Genomic DNA, 16,634 nt, shown 5'->3' with positions numbered 1-16,634 from the left:
GTGAAGCCTTACTGATGAATTTAACTTGCACACCCGATCCCAGTATCTCGAAAATAAAGCAGTTCCCTCTCTTACCCACATGCACGACACCACTACTGAAACACATCATTACCATCTTTGAAACGTTAATTTGAAATGTGCTGAATTTACAAGAATAAATTATGTTTACTCAATAAACGAAGGGTAAAGAACAAATGTAATGCAGCCACCAAAGGTGCTACAACATGGAAGCGCAGTGCGCAGAGGAGCTTATGTATGTTTCACATTAAAGAAAAGACCATATACAAAAGGAAATAATTTGAAATTGAGCTTCAGATGTGAACAAGCTGTCTTTAATTTTATCCGCATTTTACAACGAATCTTAAAATTAATGCCCAAAGAGATTTCAACACATTCTTCAGCTCTTCTCTGAATTTCCTCTGAGTCGCTATATAAATACATGGGTTTTGAATACAGCTCAAAAACTTAAGGCAAGTTCCGGTTTCATAGGCGATATACCCAGGGGCTGTGCGGTCACCTTGGTAATAATTGGTGTCGGTCAGTCTGGTCGACACGAAACTCACGGCAACTGTCAACCACAACAGTATAAAACTGCCCGATACAGTGAACAATAAAATAATGGATTTCCTTCGGTTCTCCATTTCTGAATCACTGAGATTCTCACTCTTGTTCCCCCGGAGTTTCCTGCGAATTCTATTGGCCACTAAAATACGTCCAATGGTTGAACAATTAAATGAGACAATTAAAGTAAAAGGAAGCCAAACGAGCCAGGTGCTGTGAAACCAGACCAATGCAATACCGAGTGGTGAGGAAAAAAATGCCACGCTTGCCCGACAGCCCCACTGCACATTGTTAATTATTTGTTCAGGTTCGTATGCAAATAAAAAGAGAATGTTCTTCAAAAAACTCAAGCAACAGATCACTGCTGTAACCACACCTGCAGTTCTTGCTGTGCAATATCTTGTTTTAAACTTCTGGAAGCAGACAGCTACAAAACGGTCAAATGTGAAGAAGACTGTGAACCAAACAGACAAATCAAAGTTGATAGCTGTCATGTATAGAATAACCCTACACACGGGAGTGTAAGACAGAAATGAAAATGGAAAGTGATAACTGAAAATACGATACACCATTACATTGATGATCATGACCAGGAGATCTGCTGTTGCCATGGCCACCATATAAACAGAAATACAATTGGAAAGGCCACAGTTTCTTCGGGAGAGAATCACAATCGCCACCAAGTTCACTGTAAGAAAGTGGGACGAGATAAATCATATTTCAGTTGCTGTTTGAAAAATAAATCTCAATATCTCTTGACAGCATTTTACTCCATTCAGTATGATGATATAAGTTTAGCCGTGGAGCCAATTCCTGGGAACCTGCTCATATATTTTAATGAGCTGCTGTCGCGCTCACTCTGCACGGGTGATACTTGATTCTTTGGGTAGGACCTTCAAAGAACATTTTCACATCAGTACAGCTATCAGATTAAGGGAAACAGAGAAAGTGTGGAAACCCGTTTCACAAGTTTTTTCCAGTAACCACTGACTGTGTAATGCTGACATCGGGGAAAGACGGTATCTTATTCAACATGCGGAAAGTGGGAGATATTCAACACAGATTATGAACAAATAGTTTATAATGGCTCACCAAGGACACCCAGGGCTGCGACAATCGGGTAGTAAATGTCTTTCATCAACAGAATAGCTGGTTTCCCCATTTTATGAGAGAATCGGTGAATGCTGAAGGAGTTGAAAGACTGGTGCACTTCTGAGCTTATGCGGGGGAACCTATATTTATACTCACATGAATCCTCCAAGGAGTCAATCAGCTTTGATCATAATTAGCATTGGTTATAGTCATTTAACAAATAGACTCAGCAAGTTGTTTTTTTTTCCAACAATTCAGAATTAGGGGAAAGGTTAACACTAAGTCAGTTTTAAAAACACTAAATTAAAACATTATTTACAAGTGCAATGAATATGGATCCTGTTCCCATAGGACCAGCCAACGCAGCACACTGAGACTGAATTGTTCTGACGCTGTCCTTGACTCTAACCTAATGATTCAACACCTGCACATCAGGCAGCAGAAGAAATCCTGCAATATTTGTGATGAAAATAGTCCTGCAGTAATGCAGGTGATTTTAGTTTTTTTGAGACTAGTGGGACCAGTACATGTACACAGAGGTCTGCATGCTTATCCTTGCTGCAGTTACACCACATACACAGTGGAAGTGGCCATATTCCTCGGGTACTATTGGTACCCTTCAATTATCCTATAGCTGAGCAGGCTGGCCATGGAATAGTGCTAATGTCATTACTTACTCCAGAGGTGACCAGTTTCCTCTGATACTAACGGTATCTATGATTACAGTAAATGTGCCCAACTTCCTCTGTACTAGTGGCACCTACACTTACAGGAGATGTGATCATCCTGCTCCAATACTCCTGGTTCAGCACACTTACACTAGAGAGAACAACTCTTTTCTGATACTGGTTGTGATTCCCTTTGTTTACTCTAGAGTTGGCCACTGGTGTTATCCCTACACTTATGTGAGATAAAACAATATTCCTCCGGTACTTGTGATGACCTATAATTGCAATGGCGGTAACATCACTCCTTCACTAGTATGGTTTCCTGCACTTACGCAAGAACAAAAGAACATGGCTGATCTTCCACCTTAACTCCACTTTCAGGCCCGCTTCCTATAGTCCTATTCCTCGAAAGGCTAAAAAAAAGTGTCCATCTCAGTCTTAAATATATTCATTCAACGATGGTGCATCCACAATCCTCTGGAGTACACAAATCCAACTATTCAGAACCCATTGACTGAAGACATTTCCCTTCATCACAGTCCTAACCCTAAGCATAAACTCTTATCATGAGAATGTGCTCCGACATGTTCTGGATTCCCCAGGCAGGAATCCCTCACAAATCCCTTCGGATTCTGATTTGTTTCAAAGAGATCGCCTCTCATTCTTCCAAACTCCAGAGAGTAACGGCCCAATTTACTCAACCTCTCATCATAGAGCAACTCATTCATCCCAGGAACTAATCTAGTGAATCATCGCTGCACTGCTTCCAAGGCAAGTACATTTTCCCTTAGATATGGAGACCAAAACTGTGCAAAGTGCTTTCACTGTGGTCTCACCAAAGCCTTGTATAATTGTAGCAAGACTTCCTTGTTATTGTATTGCAGTAAAGGCCAACATACCATTTGCCTTCCTAATTGCTTGCTGTTCCTGCATGCTATTTTTTCTACGTTCCTTGTACAAGAACATCCACGTCAGTCTGAACATCAACATTTAGAAGTTTCTCACCTAAAAATAAGCTTTTTTTTTCTCACCAAAGTGAATAACCTCACCCTTCCTTACATTATACTCCATCTGCCCCCACGTTGCCCACCCACTTAACCTGTCTATCTCTCTTTGCATCCTCTTCGAGTCCTCCTCACAAACGAATGGCCCGTGTGCTACTCCAGTACAAGTGCAGCACCCAGAATTGCATTAGAGGTGATTGTGATTCTCTGGTACTCGGGTACCCTACACTACACTAAAGATGTATTCCTCCGGTATGTGTTGTGCATTTGCACATGAAGTAGAGGAGACCATGCTCCTCCAGTACGTATTATGACACTAGAGATGGATCTACTCGATGTGACCATGCTCTTCTGGTGCAAGCAATTACCATACACATACACTAGGTGTGGCCATGCTCCTGTGGTACTCGTGGTTCCATACACATGCACTGGTTGTGAGCGACCTCTTAAGTTACTAGTAGTCCCCTACACCTGCATTATAAGTGACTGTGCTCCTCCTTTACTAGTGATTCCCCTACACAAACACGACCTGTGATGGTATTGTTCAGATACAAGTGGTATCCTAGACATACATTATATGTGACTGTATTCTGCTGATAACAGGGGTAGCCTACATATGCATCATATGTAAGATTTTTTCGTACAAATTATTTGTAATTCTTTACTACAAACTGCTGTCGATCCTTGAACGATCCCTTACCCAATTCGGATTAAATATGAGTTCACCTCAACGGCCCGGATCAGAATACCCATAAACTACTGAATGAATGAATGAATTACCATTTTCTTGCGAAATCTTCGAAGAAGTCAGACAATATATCATGGACTAATGATTATTTATTGACTACCAAATCACAATGATTACTTTAGTGCAAACAATAATGTTAGTAATTACTAAATAATAGTTGTAATAAATGTAGCAATTTCACTAACAGGTAATGAATAAACAACCATTTAATTCAATTAATAACAGTTTATAAATGCAGCTCAGTCTTTCACTGTGATTCAGTATTAGTTTGATTGCTGAGTATCAAATTGTGGTGGAGGTCAATTTCCGTGACTTCAGTGGAAGTGAAAATCGGGCGGTGTGTAAGGCGGGCGGCCATCCGCCACTACCCATTTTGTACCTTTACCCCAAACGAAATTCTATTCTAATCTTTGTATTGACAGTTAGCAATGTCTCCAGAACTTATTCTGCATCGTGTTTTTGAGAGGCGTCTTTGAGCTGATCTACTTCATGCCCTGGGCTGGTGATGCAGCATATTGGGTTGACAGGGTTAGAGTTTGTCTTCAATCCTCTTCTCCAGACTGAATCCAGCATATTCATTGGCCAGTTGTGTTGCAATATTCTTATGACAGACAATCGTTTATTTTGAAGTCGGTTCCTCAAGTTAATGTATTGGTGAATACTCTGAATTTAATGGATTTCCACTCCAGTGTCAGTGTCAGTTTCTGAATTCTAATTCCACAATGGTGGCTCAATTGGTTACTTTTATTATTTAACTCGCCAACGACAGTGAACGTGAATTTCGTTGCATTTCTCGGGTTCTCTCGCAATTTAGTTTGGGTTATCGGATAATTGCAAGTGAATGGACAACAATTGAGTCGCTGAAGCATTAGAGACCTTTCATTGAGAACAAGAAATAAGGTTAAGTTCCTGCAAGTGAATTGTTTCAGTGAACAGATTATCACGATACGCATCATCAGCAGAAATACAAACTTAACCGATACAGGGAGGAGTAAGATTATTGATTTTCGACACCTCACCAGCATCGTGAATGTGATTGTTCCATAGACCCTGCACCATCTATTGGCGACAGCCATGTATGTGACTGTTACCGCGTGTTGCAGCTAAACCAGCAAGAAGGGAATTAATAAGTATAATATACCGTCATTGGTTCATATAACGTCAGCTAACAGTTCTTCATTCGAGTGTAAGCATTGCTGGGTGTAAAATAAATCTGGACATTTTCAACACAGCAGTAGCAAAGCACAATGTTGTCGGGGCCACAGCCATATTTTTTTCATTGCAATATTTCCTTTTTAACAGCTGGCAGCGAATAGAAACAAATGAAACAAAGGTGAAAGCGATCGTGACCCAGACGGAGTGATCAATGGTCCTGCAGCACAAAACCAGATGGATTGCGAACGGCGGCAGTATTACAAGGGAGTAAAAATGAAACAAATATCATTGAGCTGCCACAGTATTACATAATAACTACTGATTGTCAGATCTTCTATTTCGATTGCTGCCAGTTAACTAGTGAGCCATTTGGAGAATTCGCACTTTCCTCGAGACAGGATGAGAATCAATAACAAGTTAACTGTGAAAATGAGAGAGAGAGGAAATAATCCGGAAACATTCTGGCTGGAGGTGGTGGGAGGGAGAATTCTGAGACAAAAATAGCTTGATACCAACAATCTTTGTTGTACACAGAGACACAGATATTAAATAGATGGAATGATACTAAAATCATTGGGTTATTTTTACTTTGATCAATGCTATAAAACTGGCGAGATCAATTTGGATTGAGTGGAATCGAAAGTCAGGCATGGTGTATAATGGGCGGCGAATTCGTTATCACCCAGTTATACCACTGGACAATGTTCAAATTAGTCAGTTCCTTCAACTTTGGAAGTTCTGCAACTAATAACGACTGATCCCATATCTAGTGACCAAACCCGCTTTCTTCCCTTTACTTCATTAAATGGTGCAGGCCTCGACCAAAGTTAAAATTATGTCCAGAATTTCCATCCTTTTTATGGGGTACAGTGAAGTTAAATAACCTGCTAGTGTTATGACAATTAGCATCCTGCAATGTGCTTCACGTAGTTCAATGAATTTCAGTGAAAAGGTTGGCCCGCAGCATTCTATTCCATTTATGTTATGTCTATCATGTTATGATCACTGTTGCTTAGAGGCTTCTTTCCTATGAGGCCATTAATTAATCCTTTCTCATTGAATATTACCAGGTCTAAAATGGCCATTTCCTTGATTGGCACCAGAACGTACTGCTCTAAGAAATTTGTACTAAATATGCTCCAGGAACTTATCTTCCAGACTGCCTTTGCAAATCTGATTCGTCCAATCTATATGTACATTAAAATCACCCATGAATATTACAGTGCCACATCTCTCTTCCCCCCACCCCGCTCCGCGCCATCCCCTATATGAAGCCCTCTCATGCCCTATTTATAATATTCGTCAGGACACTGTTTCCAGCATGGCACAAGGGAAGCTCATTCCAAAGATACAGCTCCGTCTCTCCCCAGTACTTGTGCCAGTGTCCCATGAATCGAAACCCATTTCTCCAGCACCAAGTTTTCAGCCACGCATTCAGCACTCTCATCTTATTTATCCAATTCCAATTTTTAGGTGCTTTAGATAGTAATCTAGAGATGATTACCTTTGTGGTTCTGCTTTTTTAATTTAGCCCCTAGCTGCTCATAATCTCTAAACATAACCACTATCTTAGTCCTATCTATGTCGTTGGTAGCCGAGTGGACCACAACAATTGGACCCTCCCCCTTCCACTGTAAGTTCCTTTTCATCCCTGAGCAAATTTTCTGAACTCCGGCAACACAGCATTCTGGAGTCACACACTTGAGTGCAGAGAACAGTGTCGATCCCACTGACTGTACTGTCCCCTACAACCACTGCATTCCTATTTACTCCTCCCATTTGAGTGGCCTCCTGCACCACGGTGCTAATGTCAGTTTGTTCATCCGCCCTCCTGTCCCCACTCTCATCCATACAAACTGCAAGAACCTCTAACTTGTTGAACAATTGCAAGTGCTGAGGCTCCTCCACATTAAACTTCTCAATCCCCTTACCTGCCCCACTCGCAGTCACACCCTCCTGTTCCTGACCACTGACCAAATCACCAAACCCTAGCCTAAGTGGTGTGACTGCCTTCTTGAACAAAGTGTCCAAGTAACTTTTCCCCTTCCTGATGCATCACAGTGTTGTCACTTGGCCTCCAGCTCATCAACTCTGAGGTGAAGTTCCTCGAGCAGCAGACACTTACTGCAGCTGTGGTTGCAGTGGATCACACTCGTGTCCAGCAGCTCCCACATACTAGAGCTGCAACATATCCCTAGCCCTGCCATTCCGATTGTGTTTTACTTACTTAATTAATTAATTAATTATATTCTTAATTATTTTAATTAATACCTCTACTCTACAACCACTTACGTTACTAATTTACATCCTTCTAAAATCGTGTGACATTGATCACAAGTCGTGGGAGTCAGTTGCCAGCATTCGCCAGAGCTGGCGGGCAGCCATAAAGACAGGGCTAAATTGTGGCGAGTCGAAGAGACTTAGTAGTTGGCAGGAAAAAAGACAGAGGCGCAAGGGGAGAGCCAACTGTGCAACAGCCCCAACAAACAAATTTCTCTGCAGCACCTGTGGAAGAGCCTGTCACTCCAGAATTGGCCTTTATAGCCACTCCAGGCGCTGCTTCACAAACCACTGACCACCTCCAGGCGCGTATCCATTGTCTCTCGAGATAAGGAGGCCCAAAAGAATACTGAAAAACGTTATGCCTTATAAATAAACAGAAGATTCAACCACTTTTTACTTTTCTTCGACTGGGGTTTGTTTAATTAATTATAAGGAATCTAATTAAGCTAATTAAACATTATTTTTTAAACATTTTTTCTCATCTCCATCTTTTTACATTGTTATGATCATGTAGTTCATTTTTAAATTCTTTTCCAGGAAGTATGCAGCATGCTTTTAAGGCTGTAAAAGGATCATTCCTGCTTGAAGAACAATCAAGCCTCAGAAATTGCTAAGATGATGCATTTTAGTTGCCGTTGGAAGCAACCACACGGAGAGGAAACTAACTAGATTCAAATAAAGCAGCCTGGTTACCCAGAAACAGCCATTTGGAGAACAAGGACAAAGATACAATGTTGCTGATTGCCTTTTGAAAAATTAGCTAAAATAACTGGCTTTTGACAGACACAGTTAAGAGACACACAGATATCTGTTCTGCCAGCATATACTGAAGGAAAGAGAGCTCTCCCACAGTTTATTTAAATCCTATTTATTATACTCTCTGAATTCTGATAAGTCAAGCCAGGTTAATTTCTTAAAAGAAAATAATCAATTACTTCAACTACTGAACCGTAATTGCTGTATTCACCGCTGGACGAAGAAGAGCATCACTTCAACTGGACTAGACCACTGACTGTCCAACTGCTGAAGAGCCTGTTTTGTCCATTGGACAGCTTCAAGTAACTGCAGTGAGACAGGGACACCAGCAGATGGAGATGGTGAGAGGAGCAGTAACTGCAGTGAGAGAGGGATACCAGCAGATGGAGATGGTGAGAGGGGGCAGTAACTGCAGTGAGACAGGGACACCAGCAGATGGAGATGGTGAGAGGAGCAGTAACTGCAGTGAGAGAGGGATACCAGCAGATGGAGATGGTGAGAGGGGGCAGTAACTGCAGTGAGACAGGGACACAAGCAGATGGAGATGGTGAGGGGGGACAGTAACTGCAGTGAGACAGGGACACCAGCAGATGGAGATGGTGAGAGGGGGAAGTAACTGCAGTGAATCAGGGACACCAGCAGATCGAGATGGTGAGTGGGGGCAGTAACTGCAGTGAGACAGGGAACAGCAGATGGAGATGGTGAGAGGAGCAGTAACTGCAGTGAGACAGGGATACCAGCAGATGGCGATGGTGAGAGGCGCAGTAACTGCAGTGAGATAGAGACACCAGCAGATGGAGATGGTGAGATTAGCAGTAACTGCAGTGAGACAGGGATACCAGCAGATGGAGATGGTGAGAGGGAAAGTAGCTGCAGTGATACAGGGACACCAGCAGATGGAGATGGTGAGAGGATCAGTAACTGCAGTGAGGCAGGTACACCAGCAGATGGAGATGGTGAGCGGGGCAGTAACTGCAGTGACACAGGGACACCAGCAGATGGAGGTACTGAGCCATTGCTGATGGGGAGATTCTGTGTTCCAAAGAGTTTGAAAGTTTGCTGTAAGTTAGAGGAATGTATGTTTGTGTCGGTCTGACACTTTATGCAACATTTAGATGCTTAATGAAATAATTTAAATACATCTTGTGTTAAATGGTAATTTTCCAACTATGTAAACGTTAACCTGGTTTCTGTTTGAAAAATTATTTTGAGTGAGTAGGCGCTAATGCAGAAATAAAACAAGATCAAATAAAGTCCAAATATTCATTTACAAATAACAATTCTCTGATTAAGTTCCGTTGAATTCTTCATCACTAAAGTTCTAACATCTCTCACTTCCCTTTTTGTGCTGTTATCTTCTCGCCAGAATTGGCGGGCAGCCATAAAGACAGGGCTAAAGTGTGGCGAGTCGAAGAGACTTAGTAGTTGGCAGGAAAAAAGACAGCAGCGCAAGGGGAGAGCCAACTGTGTAACAGCCCCGACAAATAAATTTCTCTGCAGCACCTGTGGAAGAGCCTGTCACTCTAATATTGGCCTTTATAGCCACTCCAGGCGCTGCTTCACAAACCACTGACCACCTCCAGGCGCTTACCCATTGTCTCTCGACATAAGGAGGCCAAAGAAGAAGATCTTCTCTACTATTGGTGAGAGGAATTGAAGTATTGATGCAATTGTCTTTTGAAAATAGATATTAAATCTGCTTTCACCAAACTGTCAGACAGTGAATTCCAGACCAGAACTACTTGTGGTGGATTATTTCCCCTGATTATCTCCTCGCAGCTCTCTCCCATTTTTATTCACCTTCATTCTGTGCTCAATGGTTCCTGACCCGTCTCTGCTACTGGAAACAAACTGTCCTCATTTATCCAAACTGAGTGAAAGAATTTGAATGTTATTTGCTTCCCCAAGGCAGCTGCAGATTAACTAGTAGCTCCTGAATTTGGACAGTGATAAACAAGTGACAAAAATCCGTCTGAATCCCCCAGGGAAGCAGAGGATAGAAACAGTTAAGATGGAAAGTGAAACAAGTGACACTTTAATGCAGCAGCAAAAACTCATTGCCTCATTTTCGAGGTAGTTATTGCTGAACTTTATGTAAACTGGAGGTGAAAAGTGAAAGACCTTTCATAACATTTGTGCGAAATGGCTGTTTCTCAACTTTGTAAATCCTTGTGATTTTACAGTGGTCAATGTTGAGAAAGTTATTTTCAACGGGTGGCACAGTGGCACAGTGTTTAGCACCGCAGGCTCGCAGCTCCAGGGACCGGGTTTCGATTCTGTGGTGCTACCTGTGACCTGTGGGGTTTTGCCGGGTGCTCTGGTTTCCTTCCACAGCCAAAGACTTGCAGATTGATAGATAAATTGGCTGTTGTAAATTTTTCCTAGTATAGGTAGGTGGGAGGGAATATGGGATTACTGCAAGGTTAATAAAGGGATGGTTGTGGGTCGGCACAGACTCAGTGGGCCGAAGGGCCTGTTTCAGTGCTGTATCTCTAAATAAAATAAATAAAAATAGAATGCTTACTGGATAATGCATTAATTCAACAACATCATGATGCGAATCGTTTACAGATACAAGTGTAAATATGGGTCAGAATTGTTCTGTGAAATGTCACCAGTTGTAAAAGTTTTCTTGGCTGCATCATTTACCTGGTTGTAATTTCAGGGATTGTCACCCAGAGAAACTGAGAAAGCAAAGAAAAATTGTTTGTTCCTCAAACTGTAGCAAACAGGCCTCGCCAGCAAGAACTCTTTGCCAGAATTTCAAGTTATTGCTGCCCTTTCTGTAAACTGTGGATGAACAGTGAAAGGCATTTAATACAATTTATATCAAATGACCATTTTCCAAACAGGCCGCTCCAGGTTTTACATTGCAGCAGTTTTTCTACATTCAGTTGTTAATGAGGTCTTGGGGATGGGGGTTGGGGGCGGGGGTGTTGTGCAGGAGGAGAGGGAGAGAGTGATAAGGTCCTGAAATGAACCATTTGCAACATTCACAGGAATATCCCTACCCCATTCCCTTACCATTCCCATTGGAGGGCCCGAAATATCTCATCTTTGAAGGTTTTTGTGTGTTTGTGTGCATATGTGTGTGAATGCCATTGCATTCTTCTGGTCTCTGTGCAATCAGCTCTGTCAGCACAGATCCTGGAATTGGAACCTGGACCCTTTCCCATCTCAGAGTAACCACTAACCGAGCTCCCTTATTTTATTATATCTCATTCCTTTCCATTGACACATTGTGTTCTCACCAGACAACTGTGAGTTCCTCCAGACTGAAGGACATATTTGCAGTAACGCATAAAAAAACCACAAATTTAAAGATCATTGCCATTTGAGTAAAGAGCATCATTAAGCCTGTGACTGCAGATGATGATTTTTTAAAAACATAATTAAGACAAGGAACTAAAATCAATTGCCTCATTCAAACTGCTGGTTAGGCCTCAACTGCAGTATTGTGTTCGATCCTGGGCACCACACTTTAGGAAGGATGTCAAGTCCTTGGACAGAGTGCAGAGGAGGTTTACCAGTCTCGAAGGAAGACTGTGTTTGTATGTGAGAGAGAAAGGGGGAGAGGTTTCAAGGAATGGCCAACAATGTTGGAGTGATTAAAATTGGCTAGGAGTGATTAAAATGCAACTTTAGTGGGTAGTGTAATAAATTAGCAAAAGAGACAGATTTCCACTTTGGAGCATCTTTGTTGTAAGATATGCTGAAAGAGACAGGACTCTATACTTCAGATAAGGATAGATTTAAGGGTGAGCTGATGCACTTTTACAAGATGATGAAGAAAACAGATTGTGTTACAGTTGGGTTTGTTCCAATTAAATAGGTTAGAATGGACCCTGGAAACAAGGGGCACTTTATTACAGCAGTAAAAACTCTGTCAGAATGTGGAGGTCTTTTTCGCTGAACTTTATATAAACTGGAGGTGAAAAGCGGAAGATCTTTAATACCATTTGTGTTAAATGGCAATTTCCCAGCTTTGTAAACCCTTGTAACATTAAACTGGTAAATGTTAAGAAGGTTTTTTTGATTGATTACAGGCTAATACATAAACACAGCAGCAAATACAGTACAAAGAATCACTGACAAATATAACTGTAAATATGGGTGAGGATTGTAGTGTGAAATGTCACTGGTTGTAAAAGTTCTCTTGGCTGCACCATTAACCTGTCTCTAGTTTCAGCCTTTGTCACACAGTGGAATTGAAAATCTGAATTAAAACTGCCTGTTTATACTGCAGTCAAACCGGCCTCTCCAGCAAAAACTCTTTGTCAGAATTTCAAGGTAACTGCAGTGAGACATTTTCAATCATTTTCTGAACTTTCTGTTAACTGGAAGTGAATAGTGAAAGACATTTAATGCAATTAGTGTTAAATGGCCATTATCCAAAGCAGCCCCTCCAGGTTTTAAATTACAGCAGCTTTTCTGCTCTGTTAATGAGGTTTTTGGGGGAGGGAGAGAGAGACAGATAGACAGGTTTCTGTCTGGAATGGTCCATTTGGGATATGACTGGAATGTCCCTCTCTCCCCCATTCCCTGTTTACACAGAGACTCAACTTGGACTGTCCCATACTGGGAGGCAGTGTCCAGATGGGGGAAGCTGAGAGCTGGTTGGATGAGCTGTATTTTGGGTGGACTGCCTGTTTTGTGTGACAGGTTCTGGGATATCTTCTTCTTTGGCCTCCTTGTCTCGAGAGACAATGGGTAAGCGCCTGGAGGTGGTCAGTGGTTTGTGCAGCAGCGCCTGGAGTGGCTATAAAGGCCAATTCTAGAGTGACAGGCTCTTCCACAGGTGCTGCAGATAAAATTCGTTGTCGGGGCTGTTACACAGTTAGTTCTCTCCTTGCGCTTCTGTCTTTTTTCCTGCCAACTGCTAAGTCTCTTCGACTCACCACGTTTTAGTCCCGCCTTTATGGTTGCCAGCCAGCTCTGGCGATCACTGGCAACTGACTCCCACGACTTGTGATCAATGTCACAGGACTTCATGTCGTGTTTGCAGACGTCTTTAAAGCGGAGCCATGGACGGCTGATGGGTCTGGTACCAGTGACGAGCTCACAGTACAATGTGTCCTTGGGGATCCTGTCATCTACCATGCGGCTCACATGGCCAAGCCATCTCAAGCGCCGTTGGCTCAGTAGTGTGTATATGCTGGGGATGTTGGCCGCCTCGAGGACTTCTGTGTTGGTCGTACGGTCCTGCCACCTAATGCCAAGGATTCTCCGGAGGCAGTGAAGATGGAATGAATTGAGACATTGCTCTTGGCTGACGTATGTTGTCCAGGCCTCGCTGCCGTAGAGCAAGGTACTGAGGACACAGGCTTGATGGACTCGGACTTCTGTGTTCTGTGTCAGTGCGCCATTTTCCCACACTCTCTTGGCCAGTCTGGACATAGCAGAGGAAGTCTTTCCCATGCACTTGTTCAATTCTGCATCGAGAGACAGTGATAGTTGAGCTTAGGTAGGTGAACTCTTGAACCACTTCCAGAGTGTGGTCGCCGATATTGATAGATGGGGCATTTCAGACGTCCTGTTCCATGATGTTCGTTTTCTTGAGGCTGATGGTTAGGCCAAATTCATTGCAGGCAGCCGCAAACCTGTCAATGAGTCTCTGCAGACACTCTTCAGTGTGAGATGTTAATGCAGCATCGTCAGCAAAGAGGAGTTCCCTGATGAGGACTTTCCGTAGAACATAGAACATTAGAACATAGAACATTACAGCGCAGTACAGGCCCTTCAGCCCTCGATGTTGCGCCGACCTGTGAAACCATCTGACCTACACTATTCCATTTTCATCCATATGTCTATCCAATGACCACTTAAATGCCCTTAAAGTTGGCGAGTCTACTACTGTTGCAGGCAGGGCGTTCCACGCCCCTACTACTCTCTGAGTAAACATCTGTCCTATATCTATCACCCCTCAACTTAAAGCAATGTCCCCTTGTGTTTTCCATCACCATCCGAGGAAAAAGGCTCTCACTATCCACCCTGTCCAACCCTCTGATTAAGTCACCTCTCCTCCTCCTTCTCTCTAACGAAAACAACCTCAAGTCCCTCAGCCTTTCCTCGTAAGACCTTCCCTCCATACCAGGCAACATCCTAGTAAATTTCCTCTGCACCTTTTCCAAAGCTTCCACATCCTTCCTATAATGCGGTGACCAGAACTGCACACAATACTCCAGGTGCGGCCGCACCAGAGTTCTGTACAGCTGCAGCATGACCTCGTGGCTCCGAAACTCGATCCCCCTACTAATAAAAGCTAACACACCATATGCCTTCTTAACAGCTCTATTAACCTGGGTGGCAACTTTCAGGGATTTATGTACCTGGACACCAAGATCTCTCTGCTCATCTACACTACCAAGAATCTTCCCATTAGCCCAGTATTCTGCAATCCTGTTACTCCTTCCGAAGTGAATCACCTCACACTTTTCCGCATTAAACTCCATTTGCCATCTCTCAGCCCAGCTCTGCAGCCTAGCTATGTCCCTCTGTACCCTACAACATCCTTCGGCACTATCCACAACTCCACCGACCTTCGTGTCATCCGCAAATTTACTAACCCACCCTTCTACACCCTCATCCATGTCATTTATAAAAATGACAAACATCAGTGGCCATAAAACAGATCCTTGCGGTACACCACTAGAAACTATACTCCAGGATGAACATTTACCATCAACCACCACCCTCTGTCTTCTTTCAGCTAGCCACTTTCTGATCCAAAGCACTAATTCACCTTCAATCCCATACTTCTGTATTTTCTGCAATAGCCTACCATGGGGAACTTTATCAAACGCCTTACTGAAATCTATATAGACCACATCCACGGCTTTACCCTCATCCACCTTTTTGGGCACCTTGTCAAAAAACTCAATAAGGTTTGTGAGGCACGACTTACCCTTCACAAAACCGTGCTGACTATCTCTAATGAACTTATTCTTTTCAAGATGATTATAAATCCTATCTCTTATAACCTTTTCCAACATTTTACCCACAACCGAAGTAAGGCTCACAGGTCTATAATTACCAGGGCTGTCTCTACTCCCCTTCTTGAAAAAGGGGACAACATTTGCTATCCTCCAGTCTTCTGGCACTATTCCTGTCGACAATGACGACATAAAGATCAAGGACAAAGGCTCTGCAATCTCCTCCCTGGCTTCCCAGAGAATCCTGGGATAAATCCCATCTGGCCCAGGGGACTTATCTATTTTCACACTTTCCAAAATTGCTAACACCTCCTCCTTGTGAACCTCAATCCCATCTAGCCTAGTCGTCTGTATCTCAGTATTCTCCTCAACAACATTTTCTTTCTCCACTGTAAATACTCACGAAAAATATTCATTTAACACTTCCCCTATCTCCTCCGATTCCACACACAACTTCCCACTACTATCCTTGATTGGCCCTAACCTATCTCTAGTCATTCTTTTATTCCTGATATACCTTTAGAAAGCCTTAGGGTTTTCTTTGATCCTATCCGCCAATGACTTCTCGTGTCCTCTCCTTGCTCTTCTTATCTCTCCCTTTAAATCCTTCCTGGCTAGCTTGTAACTCTCAAGCGCCCTAACTGAGCCTTCACGTCTCATCCTAACATAAGCCTTCTTCTTCCTCTTGACAAGCTCTTCAACTTCTTTAGTAAACCACGGCTCCCTCGCTTGACAACTTCCTCCCTGCCTGACAGGTACATACTTATCAAGGACACGCAGTAGCTGCTCCTTGAATAAGCTCCACATTTCGATTGTGCCCATCCCCTGCAGTTTCCTTCCCCATCCTACGCATCCTAAATCTTGCCTAATCGCATCATAATTTCCTTTCCCCCGTACTTTGGTCTTCGCTTTTAGACGGGCAAGTTTGAACAACCTGCCACCTGATCTTGTGTGGAGGAAAATTCCTTCTTCTGAGGACTTAAATGCATGTGAGAGCAGCAGGGAGAAGAACATCCCAAACAGTGTGGGTGCGAGAACACAGCCCTGTTTGACGCCACTCAGGATAGGAAAGGGGTCTGATGAGGTGCCGCTATACTGAATTGTGCCTTTCATATTGTCATGGAATGAGGTGATGATACTTAGTAGTTTGGTGGACATCCGATCTTTTCTAGTAGTCTGAAGAGACCACTCCTGCTGACGAGGCCAAAGGCTTTGGTGAGATCAATGAAAGCAATGTAGAGGGGCATCTGTTGTTCACGGCATTTCTCCTGTAGCTGGCGATGGGAGAACAGCATGTCAATGGTGGATCTCTTTGCTCGAAAGCCACACTGTGCCTCAGGGTAGACACGCTCAGCCAGCTTCTGGAGCCTGTTTAAAGCCACTCGAGCGAAGACTTTCTCCACTATGCTGAGCAGGGAGATTCCACGGTAGTTGT

General features: G+C 43.0%; 1 protein-coding gene across 1 annotated transcript; it reads right to left on the bottom strand.

Annotated features, from left to right (window-relative positions):
* Positions 1 to 338: 338 nt before the first annotated feature.
* Positions 339 to 1,723, bottom strand: LOC137345167 (probable G-protein coupled receptor 139). Its single transcript, XM_068008633.1, has 2 exons — positions 1,654 to 1,723; positions 339 to 1,249 (listed from the first exon to the last, which is right to left on the bottom strand). The coding sequence occupies exons 1-2, from the start codon at positions 1,721 to 1,723 to the stop codon at positions 339 to 341; spliced, it is 981 nt and encodes a 326-aa protein (XP_067864734.1).
* Between the last annotated feature and the right edge of the window lie 14,911 nt (positions 1,724 to 16,634).

This window comes from Heterodontus francisci, chromosome 28 (genome assembly GCF_036365525.1).
Source record: "Heterodontus francisci isolate sHetFra1 chromosome 28, sHetFra1.hap1, whole genome shotgun sequence".
NCBI lineage: Eukaryota > Metazoa > Chordata > Chondrichthyes > Heterodontiformes > Heterodontidae > Heterodontus > Heterodontus francisci.
Note: the sequence above shows the minus strand (reverse complement) of the source record. Positions and strands in the feature narration are given on the sequence as shown.

Coding starts and splice junctions, on each gene's coding strand:
- LOC137345167 (XM_068008633.1), bottom strand. CDS start 1,723: ATGGGGAAACCAGCTATTCTGTTGATGAAAGACATTTACTACCCGATT. Junction 1,250..1,653: donor CGCAGCCCTGGGTGTCCTTG/GTGAGCCATTAT, acceptor ACTTTCTTACAG/TGAACTTGGTGGCGATTGTG.